A 25,863-nucleotide genomic window follows, 5' to 3' on the forward strand; every position below is an offset into this window, starting at 1 on the left:
CAAAGAGTATAAATTACAGCTGCATATGCATCAGTTCAGGAACTTCAGTTCACAGCATCACACATGTCGAGGGGGCAAATGGAAAGAATGGGATCACCTTCACATGGTAATATAATATGTAATATTGAAGGAATAAATAAGGAACCAACTGCTTGTCTCCAGCTCACAGTCTGGGTCGGGACCACGGTAACCGCAACAACCTGTACCTTCACTTCCTAATTGCTACAGTAGGTTGACGGTAATACTGGGGTGTTCATGTTTTGTCTACGCATCACTTTTGAAAAGAAGAATATCCCGCACACTGCTCTTGGTTAGCATCATGATTTACTGATCATCCAAACACCTCAGGAGTTGCAGATCCAGAGAGGCCGAGGCGTTTGGATTGTGAGTAAATCGCGATGCTGAGAAAAGAGCAGCGTGCGGGAGATGTAGATGTGTAGTATATACAGACGTTTGGATGTGCCCGTATCTTCATCTTCATCGAGGAAGACTCTGTACACGTGAATGAAAAAACTAAGATTTCTTGCGACTCCTGACAGGCTCCATGAGCGTCTGAAAAACAGTCAGAAATGTTTATACAGCCACTTTTCATAATATATTCTTTATTGTTCTTTGAAGTAGCAAAGACCAAAGTGAAAAAGTTTATGATGCCACATACAGTATAGACAGAATTATATCATGCAGATAGTAGATCTCCATCTCGTTCTCCTATACATCTCCACTCAGTAATTGTTTGTTATTGTGCCATTCTGTTAGATGAAATGATCTCGAAGTCTTTTAATCAACCAGTCAGTCGCAGCTGATGACAAACGTTGAGTCCAGTTTAAACAAAGCGACACCTTCTGCTTGTTACTTTCAAACTGGAATCAGTGGATTGATCTGATTACAAAGACCGAGCTACACAGCAGATATTACAGTACAATATTGCGTCTACTAAAGCACACAGAAATGCTGTAAAATATCACCTGTTGTACATTTATATACAGAATTAAAACGCAGTGCTGTGCTAGAATGTGATGCTTTTATGAAATACTCTGCTGCTTATACAAAATCTACAAGCTTTCGTTTTAGTATTCACATGTGAGATTTGTTAAAAAAATCAACAACTACTATGCATTTGCATTTCTTTGACATCAATCTCCAATATGTCCACCGCACAGTAATAAAGTAACATAGAATAATAACATGACAGATGAGGCCGAAGAGAATAAAAAATATAGTCACAATAAACACGGCATCAGTGGAAATGATCAGAAAGATCTTTCTAAAGACTTAACTTTATTGGATGAAGTTTAAACAGAGAGAAGCAGCTGGAAAACATTAAGACACTGTTAATTCGCAGGTTTAATACAGAATTATCACTTTTAACAGAGCTGATTGGTTGGATTAGTTCTGGTGTGAAAACTGTAAAAAAAAAAAAAAATGATAAAAGAAAATACTTTCGGCAGGTGCCACTGAACATGTAGAGATAATGAACCGGACTGTGATGCCTGTCGTTTAGTAAAAACTCCTTTAAACAGCTTCCTTTACAAATGCTAAACTATCAATACTACATTCAGCAGGTTATATCGCTAAAACGTTATGATAATGTTATGTACAAGGTTCATTTTGAATGTTTGTCCTGCTAAAATAACTCCCAGAAGACCTTCCTCTGTTCTCTATTATCTATTATCTCTCACAGACACACGGAGGAACTGTGAAATACCGGCTTTGTTTCCGTCGTCGCTACATGACGAGTCGTCACGTGTCTGTCACGGCATTAACGCTTCAACACGTCTAAGTGACAAAAAAAAACAAGTATGAAGCTGTGTCTCAGTTCACGCACTTCTGAGCTCACACTCGCTGTTTTGAGTGCACGATGGCCGTGCACTCAAAACGGGCAAACTGATGGACACCTGTCTCTTCTCACCCTCAACGGTCGCCATCTTGGTTACGCAGTTACGACTGAAGTAAGTGATTGGAGACACAGCGTGAGTCCATGAGGCCGAATTCATTCAATATGTAAAAAAGAGAGAGATAGTGATAGTTGAGAACTGCTTGTCCTCACACAGTTAAGCAGCACACACACACACACACAAAACAAAACAGCTGCTGAGTGTGTTGCAGTTTCATAATAAATGCAAACAACGAGCAGCAGAAGCCGTGAACCACCAACACCTTTAACGGTGGCTGGAATGTACCGGTGAAACTAAAGCTACGGTGAGTTCTAGGTGAAGAATCTTTTCAGCGTCCCGTCTCTCCTGGGTCAGTTTCTCTCCGTGTAACATCTCAAAGAAACAAAGCACTGATTTCAGACCAGGAGAAGAAGCCACCCACTGTGTCCAGGCTGTCGGGTGGATGTGGGATGGCGACAAAGTCACTATCACTACAGATTTTTTTCGACCACTTCTTTGACATCAAGAGTTGCCTTTTACAAGTTTTCATTATTTCTGAAGATATGACTGAGTTTGGATTTAAACAGGCACAAAGGAGCCGATGTGTAACCCTTCATGTCCCAGATCGGAATATCTCACTGAATATGAAGAAGTCAAATGAAACGACTTTCAGGTCTAAACTACACAATTAAAAATAAAGGGTAAAAAAAAGGAAAAGAAGAAGAAAAGCATGCTCTTTCAGTATCAAAGATTTGAGACGGAGATTGTTTAATCCAACAAATAAATAAAGTGAAATAAAATGCATGTTCTTATGTTTATTCCCACTAAGATATTTGCATTTAATGGCACAACTGAATATAAAACTTAAATTTAAAATGAATGAAATAACCAGTTAGCATCGGTCGCTAAGTAAACAATCCCATCTCATGCAGCTGCTTCACAGTTAAAGCTTCATTTCTTTTTCTCAGACTTCTGGCTTCAGTCCAAACTATTTTGATGCATAAGGAAAATATGTATCATTATTTTGTCTTGTACAACAATGAAGGACCCAATTAGAGTTGATGAGGCATTAAGCAAGGAAGGCTTTTATTGTGAAGCATCTGCAGAATGTGTCAAGTTTGTGTTGAATTTCATTGCAGGGGAGGGATGGACTTCATGATCAGCAGACTCTCTCCTACCTGCAAGCTATGATTAGATTTTTGAATGTGGTAAAGCATAATCGAATAAATTGAATTTCAATGAATATTTAGCATTTGACACCATAAATAAAATATATTTGCATATATATTATGGAAACAAATGGAACAAACCTGCATTTTATTTGCTTTTATTTACTGTGTTGGGTTTGACGAATCTCCCATATTCCTGTGCACATCCAAGCTGAAACCTCAGAATACCTTTAGAGCTCCTTGGGCTCACCATAGTCATTATACATGACAGTGAGCGTCTGCTCGTCGCAGGCCTTGTGGACGTCCTGGCCCATGTCCGACCAGTTCAGCCCAAAAGCCTTGGTGTCAGTGTAACGGCAGGACAGGAATTTGAGGGACATCCTGCGAAGGCCGATCTTCGGCTCCTGGAGAAGGCCCTTGCACCACGGAGAGAGTTCATCTAGCTGGGAGAGGATGAGGCTGGCCTTCCTGTTGGAACAGACAACACACAGGATTAATGTGTTTGCTTTTAAGACCTTTATGACATCCACAAACATGTTACAAGTCGAAGAGAAAAAGCAACTTTCATTCAAAAACCAGTGCAACACAAATAGAACGTGGCAAAGATACATGTGCAATATTCTCTTTGGATTTCACTCTTCATCGTGGGTACGTTAGGTCAATAATATCAATAACAGGGATTTTAAAATGGCATAAAGGCAGACTTTGGGAAGGAATCAGGACACAAGGCTGAGGTAGGGTTGAGCTGAAAAAGAACTGCAATTTTCCTCAAGGAATTTCCTCCAAGGAGCGTCTGTTTTTTCCCTACAGCAGGAATGTGTCAGGCGCCGCCGCCATGATATTTGTTTCTTTGGCATCAAAGTACGTCCAACTTCTTAAGAAGGTTTCCTAAATTCACATAATTGCACGTCCCGGAGAGCGATTACTTTAGGGCGTGTTCGCAAATAGGTGAATCATGAGGGCAGGTGAAACAGTGCAGACATCAACCGATTATTACAGACATTTAAAAAAGTAATAATTCATGTTACTGACGAGATGTTTGTAACGGTAAATATCTCATGTCTGAAAGTTGTGCACAGCAGGTGATGGAGAGGATCAGAGTCAGAGAGAAAGGACGAGGAGGATTCAGTGACAAGTCAATAGGAGAGTTTAACGCAACGCGAAGTCGCCGTTTATGTGATTTCAACGTCACTTTTTTATTCATCTTCCCCAAACATACTTGAAACTACAAATCCTCCTGAGACCTGGAATAATTCATGTTTGTTTGTTTTGATATTAGATGAAGACAACGACAGAAAAAACATTTCACAGGAAAATGTTTAATCAAACACAGTCGTTTGGTTCTGGACATGGGGGAACCTTCCTCACCGTAAAATAATCTGAATTTTGGAAGAATGACAGAAGCATAAACAAATAAAAAAAATGGGAAAAATGTTTCAGTCAGCTGGAAAATATTCAGAAGATTTAAAAAAAATTTAGAGACACTGATGGTGAATTTCTAAATATGAAACAAAGGCAGCAACGGTTTGTTGTGGGTCTTTAAATGTCATGAAACTGTGAAAATGCACATGGTGAATTCTACTAAATTGTGAAGAGTTTATTATCGTCCTTTTGGAAATTCCTCGGGATTCACTGGATCTCCTAAAAAAAAAAAAAAAGTTGCTTGTAAAAAGTGTTTTCTGGAGTCGGTTGAAGGCGGCGTACATTCGTGTGTGTGTGTGTTTGCACATGATCAGGATGGCACCATCTCCACCTCGTTGTGAGCCAGGAAAAACCGTAAATCTGTGAGGAAACAGAAATATGCCCTCAATATTTTCTGGGTCTCATGCTGCACAGCAGATTTTTTCGTGGATACTGCCGTTTTAAATCACTGCCATATTGTCAGCGTGAAAAGACAAGTGCCACATACATACATGCAGGTTTGATGTTATTTAGGTTCCCAAGACTAGATTTAAACACGGGTGTAACCTGGTGTGACGAGGCGAACAACTGGATTTCCTCCTCTGACCTTTTCTGTATCTATACACTCATTTCAATTCAAAATAAAAACCATACCTCTCTCAAGCCACCCCCCCCCCCACCTTGAAGTGTTTTTGAAAGAAGTCTAGCAGCTAGTCAGCAACCAGGAAATGCAGTGAACTGTGGGAAACAGCTGCTGCCAAGCGTATGAAGGAAGGTTGATGCACATCAGATACACTCGACTGTCTACAGTCCATAAATCACACTGTGGCTCTGCTGTTGTTTTAGAATGACATCACTGTGTGACAGAACCTAAAACCTACCCATCCACCACTGCTTCCTGTCTGAAGGAGCCTGCAGGGTAAGGTGTACCATTACTGACACATTCCGACTCAAACCCAAAGCACACAATGGCTGCTGACAGTGGAAAAATGAATGAATGAAGAAATGAATGGTCGTGGCAAACGAGGAGCTGGTCCTGTGAAGGAAAGCAGGCTAATGGACGGCTGTAACTCTGTGGAGATGTAGAGGAGAAACTATGAAACTCTTCAGCTTGTGCTTTGGCCAAACCAGGCCAGCTGAAAAATCATCTCCATTAGTAACACGATGCACAGAGTTCACATAAATACATCTCATAGGGACGTTCGGTGTAATAAATAACCATTAAGCCTGATGCAGCCTGTTTGGCCCTCGCAGTGAAACCTTGTCAAGTGTTTGTCTGGAGTCAGAAAATGGCAGCGGGAGGAGATTTCGTTCATTCCACACACAGTTTCTCCTCGTTCTTCAGCCAAACCAACACTTTTACAGCACACTGTCGCCGTCCTGCCAAGCCACAAGTCTGCTGGATGCACCAGAGTCACCAGAGCCTCAGCACATTATACTGATGAACTGATGACACATCAGAGCACCCAGGTTACACACTCAAAGTGCACCAGTTACAGGAAATTAATGACCACACTGATAGGCTGAAAAAAGAAGATTTGTCTATTTATAAATGCTTTGCCTGCACATCAGCTCTAACTGCAAGTGGAAGCAGGCCACATGTTCTATTAATCATCATCGTCTCTCACCTGGTCGTCAGGAGGCAGATCTGATGCCCGCGTGGTGACGATGAATGTCACGGAAATGATGATGGGAAGGTGAAATTGATGAAAACAAAGCTGACAATGAAAAAGGAGATGATGGCAGGGGGAGTGATGGAGGTGATGAAGTCCAGACTCTCAGTGGTGCTCCCAAAAATGATGACGAACAAAGACTTTGGTAATGTTGGCAAAGATAAATGTAACAGTGCTGTCAGCTACATGTAGCGTATGTGACAAATTATATTACAGAGATTTACAAAACACCAGTGAAGGAGCCATTTGTAAGTTTTCTCTGCCGCTGAGCGTAGTTTCTTGCCCGAAGCGGATGATGGTGATCGTCACCTGACAAGAGCTTCAGCCATCGTTGCGTTTACAAGAAAAGAGGTTGTAATACGCGCTCTGAGACTGGAGGCCACAGGGAGTCGCTATCTGGCTTGCTAACTTCAGTAGAAGAAAAAGACGAGTTAATATTGGCGTTGCTTTCCACCTCTGCAGACAACTCTGGCAACATTATTCTAGACTAGTGAGTAAACAGCTGTTTATGCTAACGTTAGCTATGTAGCAATAGCAAATTTACAAATAGCTCCTTTAAAGGGTGACGTCACTGACATTACAAAAGGGCTGATGAAGATAATGTGCAGTGATCAAAAGCTCTACAACAGCTTCTAAACTAAAGTCAGTTTAGCAGTTTTGGTGAGATTTGTTTCTCATCTGCTGTTTCTGATGTGAAACTTTACTTTGAATCTGAGGGAAGTTTGAACATTTACATTTTTACCTCATCTGCTAAAAAACAGACCTTAAGGTGAGACTGTGTTTTTCTCAACCTCCAATTACATCTGTTCTAACATAAAAGCCATGATTTGCTCTATAATGGGCAGTGAACAGTGGGATGAATAGACACCGCACTACATATCTGTGTATGAGGATGTGTTGACAGCTGTGGTCAGTGTTAATGATCCATTCTGATGTGCAGTCTGAAACCTTGGAGACGGACAGAGGGAACAGCAAGTGTAATCTGAGCTTTGGTAGATAGTTGTGATATTATTTTGTATTTCTGAGAAACCTGAGGTTTCTGCCTCCACCTCAACACAACAGAGGGGAATGGGATTTTGTTTTTGGTGTTTACAGCACTGAGAAATGATATTTGATAAACATGACAGCAGCTTCCTTTCAAGAAACAATGTCGCTGTTACTTTGGATAATCTACAGTTCTCATAGGAAACGACTTTCTTGCAAACAAATGCAAACAACAGGGGTGCTGTTTTTGTGAGACAATGTAAATTCGCTTGACAACAGTAACTGTGACAACAAATAACAATTGCAGGATAAGAATGAAATGTCAGGATTGACTGAGTAACGCCAGTTACACAGCTACAGATCTAAAGTTTGCTAATATTAGCCACCGTAAGCTACCGGTCATACCAGACCAAGTGAGGATGCAGCAGCAAAACTCCAGTGTGTTTTACTGCAACAGATTCATGCTGCATTTTACTCTTCAGCTTTTCATTGGTAAGATAAAGAAGTTGTTTTTTTCCTCTTTCAGAAGTGACACAGTTTTATTTTAAAGGTAACACTATGAATATGAAGGTCAGAGGTCTGAAACCACGTCAGCACCAATGCAATGAAATAAAGAAGTCAGTGATTCCATTATGGAACAAAGAGAATCATACAGCTGTTGTTTAGTTGAACCAAATTAACAAAGTGAAATAGTTCGACTCTGGAGGAAAATGAATGTGTAACTTTCACACACGAACACACACACAACAGCTGGCTCCATGTGGCCTCGCAGTCTGTAACGTGTGCCACATGCGGCACACACACTAATAAAGATTTGTCACGAAGAATCATATGTGGTGGAATCTCTGGAAATTTTTTTATTTTCCATTTTATTTCTTTTGTTTCTTTATTAGGCAAAGATAAATTCTAAGTATATATATGATACATGTATTTGCCTGTATATCATCTTGCTGCATCTTTCCAGTGTGTTTATTTAAAAGAGATCGCAATAAACTGTCTGAAAAACAGAAGAAAATATATCAGAACAAAATGTAATAAGTGGAACACGGTGAAGTCTTTGATTGATTTGCAGTTCGCTTTGGATCTGGACTTCGGCCCTAAATAAAACCAACCAACAGAAGTGGGCAAGAAAATCTGTTTTTTTATGTGTAGCTTGTGTGTTCCAGTGTCTGTGGCAAGCTAATATCCTCTTGTCAAACACCCATTCAAACGATAACCCACAAGTCTTTTTTGTTCCTGATTTTTGTCAATAAGCTGCAATTCTTTGGTGTTTTTGAACTTGAGCGACACACGGTAATAATATAGACACTGTGGCCTGCGGATTCCTCTGCACTATTTCATCTCCTGTCTTATACCCACTTTAAATCAACTGCTGCTCTGTAAACATATAGCACATCACCATATTCCCTGGTATGTGTTCATGTTATTCTGGAAAAACAATGTACTCTGCGCCGCTGCAACAGGCCGCGATTCCTTTCAAATCGGCAAAGCACTTACAGGCAAACATATCTCTGTGTTATTGTTGGCATTGCTCTCTAATTTGCAAACCAATTTACATTTAGAGATACACGAGAAACAGCACCCTCTTTGCTAATAAGTGCTTTGCATATGTGACTGGATTGTTTTTGGAATTGGAGCGTGTTTTGGATGTTATGCGTACGTACGGATACTCAGCAGGGCAACATCCCCTTTTGCAAATGCATGTCGACAGAAGCATAACAGCTTCGACAGCCTCAGTGATGTTTTCTGGAAACTGTGTAGAAAGAAATAATAATTTTAATGATGTCAGTCTTCTCGGACAGCCTGTCTGCAGACACGAAGCCCTGTGTTGATACTGGTAGTGTGCTGCCATACTGTCATTCATATCATTTTTCTGAAACCTCTTTATGTTCCCAATATTTTTGCCACAGATTTCAGTGGTTTGAGGAAATCTGGATATTTATTTGCTTTAAATAAAGAGAAAAAAAATGTGGTTTGTTATGCTTTCACTCGTCAGGAAAACAGAGGAACATTTCATTGGTTCCAAATAGCAACGGTTGTCACCATAAATCCTTGCGCACGTATAGAAAATAGTCTCCTAGATACAGTGAGAGCGCCCCTGAAAGGAGACTCTCACCCCAAACTGTTGTGTGGTTTTGACTTGTGCATATACAAGCAGGCAAGTACATACATGAGCACAGTCATATATAACACACACACATACACACACGCACACTGTACTGTACATACAGACGGTGACAAACTAAAGGAAATGACGACATATACAGAGAAAGTAGATATGTAGAGAAACAACGCTGAAAAATCATGAAGGTAAAAACATCGTAGATGTATCAAGGTCTGATACATTAATACCCGTGCACACGCACGCACAATCGTACGACGCATTACACGGACCACCCATCAGCAGCCAGAGCACGAGGCAGCAAACACGGACATAAACAGAACAAGCTCTGCATTCCCTGAATAAACTGATAATAATAATCTAATAATTAGTTTTGAAACCATCTGTCCCCGAGCCTCAGTCGATCCCGTCCCGTTTGCATCTTGTGTTTTGACGCTGATCTCACGTCATGTCAGGTGGCTTGACTTTTCTAACCTCTGTAGTTACGTGCTTTCAAAAACAGGATTACAACATCCCTGATCTGCCATTTGTTATTTCTGAAGTCTCCAGAAGCTTAAGTTTCTAAGTTGATTGTGTAATTTTTTTTTATTAGAGTTCACTGTTCACTTTTGAACTTGATCCCAAAGTAAGACCACAACTTAAATGTGGATTGCAGGAGGGAAGAGAACACAGCACAATGCAGATTCCACAAAGAAATCTACAATGGCACTCAGAGTGCCAAGGTCAAACAAACCTACATCACAAAAAGATTCTGGATTCTGTCCATTAACTGGATTTACACCTAAACTGCCCCCCCCCAGTTTGGTGCAAATCAGTTTACTACTTTTTGCGTAATCCTGCTGAAAAACAAACAAACACGAGTGAAAACATAACCTCCTTGGTGGAGGTTATGATAATAACAATGATAATAATTATAAGACTAATAATAATAACTGGAGCGGTGGGTGGTTGCTGTCACAGATCTGGACAGATCTTGACCCCAAAATGTAAAATATCAGTAAGATGTATAAAGTTAAAGCAGCTGCAATGATTTCCATTAATGTTGAAAATAAAATTAAACTTTTTCACTGTTTGATTGATTTAAATGTGGTATTTGTATTAAATGTAAGGAGACATCTCTCAATGGAATTATTATGTAAATTGAAATAATTCAAAATGTGTTTGCTGTTGATTATTAGTCTATATATCTAAATGTACTTTTTTTAGCATACAGGGCTGGAATATTAAATATGTAAGAGCAGTAGACAAAGATCATTAATGTGACAGCTTCTGTCTCATATTGGTGAATTTACTTTTCCTTTTATTTTCCTCTATTCTCATATTTTTAAGAGCAGAGAGTAAAATTAGCCACAGACAAACGTACGTGTATTTTTAATCCGCACATTCCCAATAATACTGTAATAATCAATTTTTAGACTTCAGTCTTTGTCTATTTCTAGCTCCGTTCTGCTATGAAAATATTTCTGTGGAAAAATCTTTTCTAATTTGATGGTACTCAGTCAAACAAAGCAGCACTGTGTTCTTCTGAGGGCAGATGAGGAGCTTTTAATTGCTAAATAACCTCATAACAAAGAATGCTGATATTGATAATGGGACGTTTTTTATACCGGAAATATATGTCCAAGTATGTAATACTATTCAATATCACAGAAAGCAGTAAATCAGTGGTGGGCCGGCAGCTGAAAGGCATGTCTATTTTAACTGTGTGTATTTCTGTCCTTCTCTCGACTATAAAAAGTCAGAGAGCAAAGTAAACAGTCTGCTGTGATTATGACTATGATTTCCTGAGAGAAATTCCAACCATAACAGCACTTATTATCGCAAGCTCTCCTCTGATTAGAGAGACTGTCATGTAAAAACAAAAAGAAAATTGAAAAAAAATCAAATATTTTTTCAGTTCATCAAAGGGCAGAGAGTCCAACCAAGGACATGGTCAGGACTGCGATGGCCAGGATCGAGAATTTGCTTTCAGCCCAGCCAAAACATCTAGCGTTTCTAAGTCAACAGCCAAGTGGCGTGCCTTTAAATGATGGGTACTCCCATGGCGATGACAAGGTCTGGCCCTCGGGAGAAGAAGTGTCAGGCCTTGGAGAGACAGCCGTTCGGTGAGTTTATGGTTTGAGTTAAAACATCACGCAATGCTGCATGAAAAAAAAAGGCAACAAAAATGTCCTCCGGTGGGTGCCAACTGGTCTCGTCAGTGCGATTCGATATGTTTCTAAAAGCAGCAGATCTGAGTATCTGCTGCCACAAGAAAGATAAAGCCACTTTTGTTCATTCATTTGTTTCCAGATATTGCTTACTTGGCCGCGGTGAGTTTACATTGAGCCCGAGCCTGTGCAGAGCTCTCGTTATCTCTATTTTGACTAGCTAATGAAAATCTAGTTTATTTAGTCCTCATCGTTTGTGGCAGCAAAAAAAACCAACAAAACACTGGGGAATTCTCTTCATAACAAGTTCAGCTGATCTGGAAAGATGAAACTGTGTGTGTGTGTGTGTGTGTGTGTGTCTGTTCTGTTGTTTACTGTTACCACAGATCTGTGTTGTTGGGTGGGACAGGTAGAGTATATATATCATATATATATCCCATATAGTATAAAGGTAGATGTCCATGTGTAGTGTGATTATAGATCAGGTCTAGATTCTATATTAATACTGTGAAAGTATCAAAGCCTCAGTCCACAGAGAAATGCACACAGCCTGTATTCAGAAACTGAGCCTTCAAACCAGCCGTCAGGACTTCTGGAACTTTGTGATGTCACAACAAAGCAGTCACTGCTCTCAGCCATGCCCCATGCCCCGCCCACCATCCAAACCTTGCAGGATTTGGTTTTTCTGCGTGTTTACCTGAAATCTGCTATATTTTTATTCAATCACTCAGTCAGCCAATCAGGCTCAGATCCTCCTCTCCTCTGATTGGCTCACTGACCTGTTGTTGCTAGAGCTCCAGAGAGAAGCTCGAGAAAGGAGATGTAAAACTACACTGAGATGGTTTTTGGTTCTTAAAACCACAAATATATCTTCTTATGGATCAACACTTCAGATAAAACACTGGATAAGTGTGAAAAATGGGACATTTAATGTGATGAAATTGCATTAACAGCACCATTGCTGTAACAGTAAAGTTACCTCAAAGAAAGGACATGGCATATTTGCTGGTTTAAGGGGGTTTTACTTAAAAACATCATCAGGTGCAGGTAAAGGTGACATCCAATACTGGTCTGATAACAAAGATATTCAGTTCACTGAATCATGTATGCACACTGCTGGATGTGGTCTGAGGATCAATACTGTCAAAGCAGTACTCAACCTCATACATTTAAACATATAAACTACAGTTGAGTGTTTTTGCTGCAGCTTCAATCACATTTTAATATGTAATGAAATTTGGTATGCTGAGTTAGAAATCACCTCTTCTTCTGACCTTCACTGGAAACACGTCATAGACAATCATTTCTGACTACAATTAATAATTGTGAGTAACACACTAGGGCCAAAACCTGATGACCTGTGTTAAGTTTTCTGATTATTTGACTCAGAGAATTTACTGGCTTCTTTTGTCAGGTATGCACCACATCCTAAAACTGATCAGAGTACCATCAGCCAAAACTACCAAGAAAAACATTTGTCCTGTTGTCATGGGTGTCCAGTGACACAACGAGCCTAATTTGGTAATGACTAGATCGAGGGTTAAGGAGAACAAAATCCCAAATGGTGGACAAGAATTGCAGAAACTTCATAGAACAGATTACTCTAACAGAATATTTTTTATTCTAACCTGTCAGGTTTTAGGGAACCTTTTGTAGCAGGGCACATGGGTAAACTGGTTTATACTAAATCTGAATGAGCACTTTGGGGAATCTGGTAATAGGTGTAAATATAACATACGTTCACATAGCTTTCCCAGTATACCCTTTAATGCAAATGTATAACCTGGTTACTCATGTAGTAATGGCAGACAGAGTAGATGAGCAGTGGGTAAGGATTCAGATCTACAGTATCTGGATTGTTTGGCTGCCGTGGGTTTCATGGTTTCTGACACTGAGACGTTTATGGAAGAAGAAGAAGAAATACAGAAACAACAACAAGCACGAGCAGACAATGACTGATAACAGCAAAAACAACAGCCGCTTCAACAGTAAATTCTCAAACCTGCAGGGATTTCATCGGTCAAACAAATAGTAGCATCTCTGCACATGCCTGCTGTTTATCCGACTGACTATGCTGTGATACTTTATACCAACAAACAATTGGCTGAGCGCCAACATCAATACTGGACACTTGAAAAGTCAGAAACTTTGCATTACCATTCGTTTGCTTAAAATGATATCAGTAGTGCTTTGTCTTGGCGTCCGTGCAGCCCTTTATCTGCTGCATTTGTTTTTCCCACTGGTCAAATAACGTCAGAGAAACAAAACGTTTGACGCTGCGGGAGAAGTTGTCAGCGCGCTCAAGACTCGCCGCGGTGGAGCTGTGAGGCCATCAACCCCTCTGCCCGCCCGCCTGCCCGCCGGGTAACAATAGGAAGCATACAGCTCGGGCTCTTTCCTCACACCAAACCAGATACACAGGCAAGTCTAATGTTCATTTGATGACTTGGCTAAACAAAACATGTTTATACTTCCTTCCCCTGTTGCTAGGCCTCACCTTGAATGCACTTCTCTACTGCTTTTCCAGCTCTGAGGTGCCTTTATTAACATTAATCACCCCTCCCTTTAACTAAATTGGGGGGCTGTTAATCTAAGTGTATTTTAATGGAACACTTCAGAAGCAACTCCCTCAATTACATCAACTCTTTCCAGCATGGTCCCTATTAAAAACAACCTTTCATTTAGGGCGGGGGAACCCACAGACAGAGCGAGAAACAGAGAGAATTAAGGGAGCCTTGGCTAATCAGTTTCACCTGCCAAAGAGAAAGCATGCACCACAGACTGCCGTTTATAAGTATATTTTATATCAGACACATGGCTCTGTTTATAAAACATTAAGCTACAATTTTACATTATGGGTACTTATCCTGAGTTTGAGGGAAATTTGGGGCCCTCCCTGGTTGTGTGTTGCTAAATGGCCCCGTTGATGTCATGGAGGTTAAGCTCACTCAGCCTCTCAGTCCGTTTGAATGAATTTCCTCCGTAACTCTGATTCACACAAACAACCGCCTACAATCAAAGACAGCACTTAGGAAGCTGGGAGCAGAACATCTGCCAGCCTTTGAGAATCTAAACAAGAGTTGGACACCGCCGGGCTTTGAATGGGCCGATGGAGATTTGGCTGCTCGAGCCGTTGTAGGATGTGTTTGTAATTGTGCTGGAACAAAAAAAGAAAAGACGATTTGGAACAAATCACAGTTTGCTTTGAAAAATGTGTGAAGGAAATGCTTTAGCGAGATAGGATTACCTCTGTTTTGGTTTTGTTTAGTATGTTTTGGTTTGAAGGAGGAATGTTCACATGTCATGTGCATCACAGCAGCTAGAAACAGATGCTAGCTGGTGAACACAGTGGAGCAGTGAGCAGCTAAAAACCCGGATATTCCTCTCAGAGGTTGGCGGAGACCAAAAACAGAGCTAAAAGGAGACAGTGAATATCAAATTCATCATGTGCTCGCAAACACAACGTCAAATGAAGAGTAATGTCGCTCCGTAAGTGCTGGATGTGTAAACAAATAAATAAATAAAGGTGAAGAAAACAACTTGTCACTGCTGTGCTCCACTTTCAGCTGCTGCTAGGCCTAACAAAGCAACAGTTAGCCTACTCTGGACACGCTAACATTACTGTGTCTCAGTCAAACAGTATTCAAGTAACAGGAACAGGTGCAATAACAGGATAAACACGTGGTCAAGCAGTGACCTGAGTCAAAGTGGAAAAGTTAGGAAAGGTGAGACTTCTGTGTCTGGACGACCCTGCGTTGTTGCTGGAGCTCACTGCCTGCGACGGTGCTGTGTTATTTCACGCAGTACTAAAGGACAACACTGGTGATATTCTATATTCTTGTTATTGGAAATAAATCCAATGAAAACCCAACAATGTGTTAGTCTGTCTCGCAATACTTCCATTCTTCCCTAACCTGTGTGTGGCACTCAGCCCCTGGCCCATTCATTCTTACTGAAGACATAAATCTTTTAAAAACAGTCATGAATATATACTTTCATTTAAAAAAAAAAAAAAAAAGGCTAAAGACAGAATATAGAAAATGAGAAGCCTTATCCTTTAAACAGGCAGCTTTAGTTATGAATTGATCAGCACAGTTGGTGGTATGTAGCGAGTCCTCTACAAGTAGTTGGACTTTGAGTGAGGTCTATAAATCATTGTTAGGATGGGAAGAGTTTCACACAGGCAGTAGGGGGTAGAGTAATCACTAATGGAGCGTATCTGTAACTTTAGTCCGGTCCAGATCTGCCATGTGTTTAATTTTTATGAACTGCAAACAGCTAAATCAGTGTCTGGGCTTTCGAAGATATTTGAAATTGCTGGTGACTATTTCTTGTTTGAAAGGACCGTCTGCTGAAATTGCACTTGAAAGTGGTGTTCACACCACCAAAGCGTGATCCAACCCAGACTCTTGTCCAGTTGCCACTTTTTCTTCAATCTTGCAGCCAGGCTGTGCTGTTATTGTTCGAAGACGTCAATGTCAATTGCACAAGTTCAGTACGACAGATTGCACTTTGTTGGTGGGAGGGCAGCTCATGAAGGGCGCACACACATATCTGCAATTTCAGAGACTGATTACAGTGAACACAGTCTACACATTATTAAAAGGGCTCAGTCTTTTGGTGTTCTGTATGAGTCTGACTCAGGGCAGACCTACAAGGCTTTGTATAATGTTGGATCCCTCTGATAAATTGGCCATCAAGCTAAAGTTGATGAGCAATTTGCTTGAAGGAATGCATATTTCTGATGTGAGCTTACATATCAGAAATGTGGGCATTTCTGAAACATAAACTGAATTCCAGTTGGTTGACTGTCTCACCGTTTCTGTCATTTTCATTTATTATCTACGGGGGTATAAACAAAGAGGTGCTTATAAGGTGTAAAATCAATGTCCATTCCCTGAAAATGAGATGCCTTTTGTTGTTTGCTTTGCTTTAAAGAGGCTATTTGTACATTTTCTCTGCTGCCGAACACAGATTTTTTTTGTTGTTGCTGGGAGCAGGTGGTGGTGATTGTTGCTTGACAAGAGCTTCAGCCGTCATTGTGTTTACAATACAGGAGGTTATAATCCTTCTGATCAGCGCTGCGTCCTCAGGGCAGACTGGAGGCTTCAGTGAGTCGCTAATGGAAAGTGACCAGATGGGCCGGGGCTAGCTGGTTAGCATGCTAACTTCAGTAGAAGAAAAGACGTGATAGAGACGAGCTCTTGGTGAGTAAAGAAATGAAGTTTGATGCTGGACTCACAACATTTCTTCTAGACTGGTGAGTAAACAGCTGTTAATATTAATCTTAGCTTAGTAGCAAGAGCAAAAGTTACAAACAGCTCCTCTAAAAACTGGCAGAGAGACTGGCATTTTATTCTTAAGGCAGGAAAAACTATAAATGCCTGACCAGAAGAACGGAGCTGAATGATAAACGGTACCTGGGTCCGAGCTCATCCTCACACCTCCAGGTGAATTCTCCGAAGCTCTCGTAGCGCTGGTTGTAGTGGTAGAGCACGCGGTGCAGCGTGGGAGCGCCCAGGTCCATCAGCGTGTTGTAGGCCGTCTGCTGCTCCTTCCCGCTGGTGTAGCCATTGAACAGGTTATAGATCTTATCGGCTATTTCTGGAAGGATGAAAATAATCAGAGGTCAACACTAACTTCAGGCAGCATCATGGCAGCTGCAAATGTCAGAGCATGTGAAGTAATGAGGGATGTCAGCAATCAGCACACAGCTTACTAATGTTTACCAAACTGACTGCTGGTGCTACTTGATACCAAACAATCCTCCAGGAAGAGGGAGGAAGAAGATTTAAATGTTGGTGACTCATCTTTCGCTTCTTTGCTGCTGTTTTGGAGACACAGTTAAGGTTTGATGTGTTTCTTCCCTTGGGTGGAGAACTTTTCCCTCCAGTATTTACTCCACATCAAAATTTCTGTGGACAATTAGGGCAAATCAGTCCTGTAGCCAGAGGGTAACTTCAGTGATGGGCATCTGTTTTTCACAGGCCCCCTTTATTTGTGTTGAATGATAATGGGAGATAATGGAAATGAAGGGTTTATTAGAGGAGATGTGATGCTCTTTCTCCCTTTCAACTGCATTTTAGGATAATACAACAGATGTCACTTTACACGCGTATCTTGGTATCATTACCATTTTAAAATGAATAAATCATTAATATGTTCTTCTAAAACGCAAACTGGATGGATCTTTGCTTCAAACAGGAAATGTTTTTTTCACAGGTCGTCAGGTCAGGACCTCATCCACCTGTCACGGTCTGGTCTGTTTAACGATGACAATAAAATCTGGTCAAAACAGAGCCACAGAGTGGAAATACTGCATTTCACACCATTCCCACTTCCAGGTGTTAAAATTAAAAGATGGAGCCCAAGTTGTGTCATACTTCAGTGGCTGGCACATCTTGTAATGGTTGATTCAAATCAGCAGCAGGAGCCACAATAATGCATTTGCTATGAACCTGTCACTGGTGCAGAAGGTGGCGAAAGACTTCAGCTCTGACCCTTCCTTTAATGTTTTTACCAGTAAAGAGGAGTGGCTGGAATAACACATTTTTTGTCTGTGCCTTCGTGGAATTGTAGCGTCTCCGCAAATGCACAACTGAGTGGAAGGACACGATTCTAAGGTTCAGCACCAACACTCGCCGCCTGCAACTCTACTACAGGTAAACCATATGAGTTTAATTCCCTTCACGCCGGCTGTAGAGTTCATGATTATTAGGCAAAAAGATTTATGGTTCTGCCAGAATTTATTCAATAAGAGTGGCATATGTCATCTATTGATGACATCAAATGATGTTCTCGTGGCATGCAGAGCGCGGTGAGAGCTGTGTGTGGGAAAATTGGAACTGTGTTGGTTGATGAATGACCCCTGGTTAGGTCTGTTCTACTGGTGAGCTTGAGTCTCCACAAACAGCTCTGCTCCAGAGAGGACACGAGTATATCACTCGCTCTATGAACTGCTCTTTAAAGCTCCATATCTTCCTCTTCTCCTGTGTTTTATTTGAAGTGTTGATCCATAAGAAGACATATTTGTGGTTTTAAGAGCCAAAAACCGTCTCAATGTAGTTTTACATCTCCTCTCTCAGGCTTCTCTCTGGAGCTCTGATAACAACAGGTTAGAGGAGACTCTGAGCCTCTCTTTATTTGATCTGAGTGATCAAATAAAAATGTACCAGATTTCAGTTAAACACTCAGAGAAACCAAATCCTGCAAAGGTTGGATGGTGGGTCCAGGTGGGCGGGGCTTGGGGCATGACTGAGAGCGGTGACTGCTTTGTTGTGACATCACAAAGTTCCAGAAGTCCTGACGGCTGGTTTTAAGGCTCAGTTTTCTGTGTGCATTTCTCTGTGGACTGAGGCTTTGATACTTTCACAGTATTAATATAGAATCTAGACCTGATCTATAATAAAAAAAAAGACAGACATCTACCTTTATCCTTAATGGGACCTTTTTACGTCTGTTTTGAGGTCTTGAAACATAACTGCAACAGAAAATACAAATGTCTGTCCTGTAAATTAACGAAAGCCAAATTAGATTTTGGTTATTAGAACATAAAGAAAATTCAACTCATCAATTTTGTTTAGATTTTACATTTACTCATTTGATGTTTTTATCCAAAGTGACTTACAGGGGAGGGACATCACAATTTTACATGTATTTTTGTTAAAAAAATATCTGTCACACAAAGCATGAGCATAACTGTCTCCAACGCACAATGTGAAAAGTTTCCTTTTTCTTTGTATCAATGTGACCTCAAGATGAATCTCTGTGAGCCACCTGCGGTCAGGGCTGAAAGATGAGTCACCTCTCTGACTTAAGTCTGTGTCTCTTTCCTCACCTTGTGCTTTGACGTCATCCACAGTTGGACATGGAGTTTTGATGGTGACCTCACTTGGACTGGAACGGCGCCCTGTGTTGTCTACTGCCCAAAGCCGGAACCTGCACGCATAAACACACAGACACACACACAGACACACACACACACACACACACACAGACACACACACATGCACGCAGACACACACACATGCACGCAGACACACACACACGCAGACACACACACACAGACACACACAGACACACACACATGCAGACGCACACACACACAGACACACACACACACAGACACACACAGATGCATGCACACACACAGACACACACACATGCATGCAGACGCACACACACAAAGACACACACACATGCATGCAGACACACACACACACACACAGCCACACACACACACACGCGCAGCACACACACACACACGCACAGACACACGCACGCAGACACACACACACACACACACAGACACACACACATGCACGCAGCCACACACACACACACAAACACACACACAGACACACACACATGCACACACACACACACACAGACACACACGCATGCAGACACACATGCACACACACACACACACACACACACATAGACACACACACATCACACACACACACACACACACACACACACACACACACACAAATACATATCAACTCTGCTCCTGATTTTGAGTGATAAACTGTTTTTCAGTCAGAATGAATCTGCTGAACCAACATTATATCAGCAGCAGCAAACATCTGGCAGCTGCTGCTGTTCCCGCTGCTGCTGAATCAATTAAAAGACTTCCCTCGGTGGAGATGAGAGCCTGCGTTATCAATACAGAGCGTTCGCTGGTGCCAGACTGACAATAAGCACATCTCTACACAACTGATCAGCTGTCATTTCACTGAATGGATATCTCCACCTAGTGGCCAAAATGCAACTTGCATCCACCTGCAGCGTCAAACAAAGAGGCAGCCATTCAAACGGTAGCAGAAGATAGAGCGTGCAAGAAAAGAACATTTTATCATCAGCCTGGCCAGATTTAGAGTTTTATTCAAATTATAGTTACAGATGAAAAGATGAATGGATCACACATATGGATATTTCAGTGAAAACAGCAACAGACTTTAAACATTTAAACCTTTCAAACTCATCTTCAGAGACTGAACTTTTGATGCAGTTTCAGAGAATCTTTTCTGTGTTGCCAGAATGTACAAAAACTCTCACCCCGCCATATATTTTCCCCCTCACAAGGCGCCAATCTCAAGCTTAATACAGACTCTGTCTCTATGAAGGGCGTGCACTGCCCTGAAGGGAGAGACGAGGCCTCGGCTCGGGGAGATGAATGAGCTGCCAGACGGGATAGAGAGAGCAGAAGCCCGACTGATGCTGGGATTAAAAGGGCATGTGTAGCTGCTCACTCAGTCCACATACATCAAAACTGTTTGAAGAAGCTCTGTCCACGGGCTTCTTGCCCTTTTTCTATTTGCTTTTGTTGTGCTCAAACTCTCTCATCCCCTCTGTACCTCACTCTTGATCTTTTTTCTTTTTCTTTCCCCTCACTCTTTTTCTGCTTTTCTTTCTTTTTCTGCCCTAAAACTTTTCCCGTGCTTCTTTTAGCTCTTTTTTATTTTCGCTCCCACTCCTGCATTTCTTTCACTCCACCTTACTCTTCCTCTGTGATGTGTGTGTGTGTGTGTGTGTGTGTGTGTGTGGCTTCATTCCTGGCAAGCTGTTGGTGAGATAAGTGTCAGCATGTGTATGAGAGCATCTGAGTATCCGGTGTGTGAGAATACATGTGTGTGCTAAGAGGAAAAATAAAAAAAAACCCACATCTCGTTCACTACATCACATTGTTAAACTTCTCTTCTCTGCAGGTGTAAACATACACAGACACAATACAGAACTCTCTGAACACAAAATGGAAAGAAGGACAGTTTTTTTTTTATTGTCTTTGTCCTTTTTTTATAATAAAAATTTACTTCAGAGGTCAATTTTTTTTTTTCAGCCCTGACTGGAAGCAAAAATACCCAGAAAATTAACCCTAATTATCCTGATTCAAATTCTTAAAGACTTTAAAAATAAACCCTGAATTACCTGGGTCAGTAAAGGTATCACATCGACACAGTATGTGAGGACATCGCTAACTTAGTCTGTATGTGACCTCCTGAGCACTTGAAGAATATTGAATTACTTAGAATAACTAAAGCCCCGGACCCTGCAGGGTAAACCCAGCCTCAAGCGTTTTGGTTGACACCACTATGCTACAATTATGATATGCTAACGTACATGTGTATCTGTGCTGTGCAGGATATGAAATATTTTTTTCTTTGGCAGAATCCCTTGAAAGATGGTAATCGCCTCAAACTTTACACATACAGTAGAAACTTACAGGGGCAGAGTTACAGAGGAAGATCAATGTCAAACTTCTAAGAGTGTTTGTTTTTATATATATATATATATATATTTTTTTACATTTAACATTCATTAAAAAAAATCCAGCTGTCAAATGTCACAAAGCCGGTGTTACCAACTGCTTTCAAAGACAAATAACTGCGACGTTGTCTGACAAAATCCCCAAACAGATAAGTTAAAGACAAAGTCTGTGCTGCGACTTTGTGTATATTTACATGTAAAGTGATCGCTCAGAGAGAAAATTAGAAGCAGCAGAATACGTTGCTCTCACACGGCGCACAGCTCCTTCATGTTCATGTCAGCTGCTGTGTGAACTGAACGTACTGCTCCGCCTCTGTGGTGCCTCTCCGCCACACTGCAGCACTGCTAACTCTCTTCTCTGGACAGTGACTGAGGTTTGTCGCTAGGTTCGTTGCTAGGTGATTTTATGAAAAAAAAAAAAAGTCGCTCAATCTAGCAACTCTGCTTAAAACTACAATGTGCTTCAAATTTAAATTGCTTTGTTTTCTATTTCTACACGTGTTAAAAACATAAATATGACGCTTTGGAAATGTTGGAATTCACCTTCCAACTTCAGTTGGGCTGAATAAATTATGAATGCACAGAAATCGAGATACAACTTCTGAGTGCACAAACAGTCCGGCAGTCAAATTTGCGTGACTATAGCAAGGCACAGTTTTGCTTTACCTTCAATTTAAAAACACATCTGACAGTAGAGAAAATTTTATTAGAAGTGGTGAGGCCTGCAGTCTAGTGTCTGGTTCAATCATCACTTTATTTTACATGTTCAGGAGAAAAACAGGAAAGTAACTTACATATATATGGTGTCAGGCTCCAGGCAGCGAATGATCATACTGACAGAAGAGGACAGGAGGTTGGGGATGTCCCCTAACATCACACACGGAGACCTGGCCCCCGACAAGATGTCATCCACAAAGCTCAGAAGGGTTTCTGCAGCAGAGAGAAAGACGGTGGGATACTGAGAAGGCACAAATCACACAAGGAGTTCCTGTAGAATAAGAATCTGTTTTCTGGGGTCTGGATTTTCTCTTTTTAGATCACTGCAGTTCATCAGATCAGACGGTCGGGCAATTGCATAAATAGTACACGACTTAGTGAATTCAAGTTTATACTTGTACTATACTATAATTATTCTAATTTACTTTGAGGTAAGATGAGGACAGTTCTGCTTCGCCAGGGCTAAATGAAATATATGAAACACAGGAACATGCCTGTTGTTTGAAAGGGCCGATTAATGTAACTTGACATTAGACATGTCTCTCTGCTCTGTGTAAACACACAACAAATGTAAAACAGATGAGCATCGCTTTGCACAACACACACTGTGAGTGCAGCGTGTACCTGTAGAGTCTATGGAAGAAACATCACCTCCTGTCTTACAGAAATCTAAAAAGTGATTTGTTTTTTATTCATTTATATGTATAACAATGAGATTCTACTGACTAACTGATCAGATACAGGCATGGTCGGCTGCATTAGACATCAGTGATCTGAGCCATTAACTTCCATTTATTCTGAGAAAAGGCAAAAACAACAGCTGATCCACCTCGACACACGCAGTCCATTCACAGCCTTCAACTGTGCTGTTGCAGATGGAAGTGGAAGGGCACCTTGACAGTAGATGCTGAGGGAGAAAAGTGTTTCTCAGTCACTGTCCACCCACCTTTCACCAGCAGATTTAAAACACCGACTGTTCAGCTAAAAGTTTTCCTTCACCTCCGGGTCAACATCCCCCGACTTTTGCATAATCCTTGCGTGCACTGTTTTGATGCCTGAAAGAGTTTCAACATCTCCAAGGTTATAAAAATAACACAAACACCCACATGAAGTAGGTTTCAAAACCTACAAAAAATCCCAATAAAATGGAGGTGATCTTAAACTCTTGCATAAACAAAATCACAATTCACTATTTTCAGTTTACATGTGGAACATGATTAAAGTAGCGGCTTTGTGAATGTATGTCTCCACCAACCAGCCAAGTTACAGGAAATATGGTCACATATTGGTTGGTTGCCTGAGTTACAGCACTGAATAATGGCCAGAAGTGTTTTTGCAGAACATTATGATGTCACAGTGACCTTTGACCATTAGGATATGAACTGTCATCACTTAACTTTATCCTTATAGACATTTGTGTTAAATTGTGTCATAATTACTGTATGAATATGTGACCTTGACCTTTGACCACCAAAATCGCCAACATAAAATTGACATAAAAAAGCAAAGAATCGTTAGGAGTTTTTCTTACAGCATTTCCAACCCATGTCAAAACACTGTAAAATAAATGATTTGAAATTAATTTGCAATTATGTGTCAACTGTAGTTTTGTATTTTTTTATTTTCAAATCTGCAGCAGACAGAACCGATATAATCAGGGATAATAACACCTGTATTCACCTGAGCCTCTCACATGAAAGAGAAGAAACCCTCTGACCTCCTCCTCCTCCTCCTCAGGGCTCCTTTCCTGCTGCTCAGGCTGCTTGTGACACACGCAGTTAGCTATGTTTTCCCAGCTGGCACTGCGTACGTCAAAAGGGCATTTGGCCACCGGGGTGTGTGTTTCACTGTAAAGAGGAAAAACCCTCTGCTTGGAAAAGCCAAGACTGTGTGTGTGTGTGTGTGTGTGTATGTGAAGGTGTGTGAAGTGATGGGTGCTCTGAGGTGGTCATCTGTGACCCTCCTCAGCACAAGCAGTGCCTGTCTGTGTGTATTTATACAATATGTGTGTGTGAAGTGATGGACGCCCTACAGTGATCACCTGGGCCTTTCTTCTACAAGAGCCTTGCCTCTGTGTGTGTGTGTGTGTGTGTGTGTGTAAATACGTGTATGTGTGAGTGATGGCTGCTCTGAGGTGGTCACCTATGTCTTCCCTGTCAGCCCTAGCTTGTGTCACCAGCTGGTAAACTGTAGGCCAAGTGCCACAGAGTGGTGGAGGTGTGTAGCAGCTGTCAGAGAGAGGTGTTTACTCAGCGTGGAGACTGACACACGAGTGAAAGATATAAACAGTGCTGCAGACGTAAATGAAAAGTGACATTGTGAGGCTTTGCACTTAGCATGTTAATTGCAAAGCTGGTTGGAATATCTGTCTAGTGTGTAAGGAGGCATATAAAAAGGAAACAGTGTTTTATTCTCTCAGTATCTGAGCTAGTTGAGTTGTAAATGGGAAATTGCGCCCAACATCAATCTGTCCGAGCACCCAACTTCAGAAATTCACTTCGTATTTGTGAATATATTAACCTCTGTATTACGCACTGCCCGTGTTTACCACAACTGTCTCATAATACAGGCCTTCATGAGGCTAACTGAAACACATTTAAAGACTGAAATGAAAACAGTGTCGATGCGACTGGGGCTTGACGGTCGCTCATTTTCAACTGTTTGAGGCAGAAGCTCAGAGGAGAAAACAGCATGAGAGCTGTTTATTTTCCTTCTCAGCTACAGTAGAGAGCAAGAAAAACACAAGACAGAAAGGGGTTAAACAATTTCCTCTGTTGGATGGAAACTTATTTTAAAGCAGTTTGCTGAGGTTTGACTAAAATGATCATTCTCGATCTTGACTGACATGAAATGATCAACTAAATTTCTGTTGACTGAAGATTAAAATGTCCATAATTTTAGTTTTAGACTATAAACTGACTAAAAATAAAATCTGAAAAACCGCCAACAAAATGAACACTAGTGGGAGTGTTTAGTAAGGAAGCCCTGAAGGACAAAATGTATCTTGCCAGGGTGAGTCTTTTTTTTCCATCTGTGAAAACAACCCCAGAGAGGCAAAAAAATAATGTTTTTTTTTTTTACTTGCCTTTCAGGGCTTCTGTACAAACCTACAAATGTATGTAGTAATTCGAGTTTTCCAGTATCACACTTAGTGGCAAACTGCAGGGCGTAAAAGTGAAGCCAACACGAGTGCAAAAAGAAACTGCAGTTCCACTAATGACCACTTGCGGCTGGCTCAAAAAGTGAGTCAATCCCTATAGACTTCCATGTTATAATGCCCCACTTTACAGCAGAGACAAACATGAAACAGTTTGGCTCTGTATATCTAATTTCCCGCTTCGTGACAACTCACCACTTTAAATTTTACTAAGGATTAAAGTTGTACAGAACTGAGGGCACGGTGGTTTGAGTGACAGCTGTGGGGACCCTGCTGTACTGTATGTTGTATCATGACCGTGAAAGAAATTTAAAAAATAACCTGGAGGTGACAGAAATATTCAA

General features: G+C 41.0%; 1 protein-coding gene across 3 annotated transcripts in view; it reads right to left on the reverse strand.

Annotated features, from left to right (window-relative positions):
- Positions 1–582: 582 nt before the first annotated feature.
- Positions 583–25,863, reverse strand: part of astn1 (astrotactin 1) — a 375,360-nt gene continuing 350,079 nt past the window's right edge. For all 3 annotated transcript variants that reach the window (XM_087173331.1, XM_087173330.1, XM_087173329.1), the window contains 4 exons: positions 22,440–22,575; positions 19,211–19,311; positions 16,794–16,977; positions 583–3,511 (listed from right to left, as the gene is read on the reverse strand). In XM_087173331.1, the coding sequence (XP_087029457.1) occupies positions 3,274–3,511; positions 16,794–16,977; positions 19,211–19,311; positions 22,440–22,575 (659 nt within the window). In that variant the 3' untranslated portion in view covers positions 583–3,273. The remainder of the gene's footprint in view (positions 3,512–16,793; positions 16,978–19,210; positions 19,312–22,439; positions 22,576–25,863) is intronic.

The sequence above is a fragment of the Seriola lalandi genome, unplaced genomic scaffold (genome assembly GCF_002814215.2).
Source record: "Seriola lalandi dorsalis isolate HSWRI2012SDOR001 ecotype SW California unplaced genomic scaffold, Sedor1 jcf7180002054181, whole genome shotgun sequence".
In the NCBI taxonomy this organism is placed as follows: domain Eukaryota; kingdom Metazoa; phylum Chordata; class Actinopteri; order Carangiformes; family Carangidae; genus Seriola; species Seriola lalandi.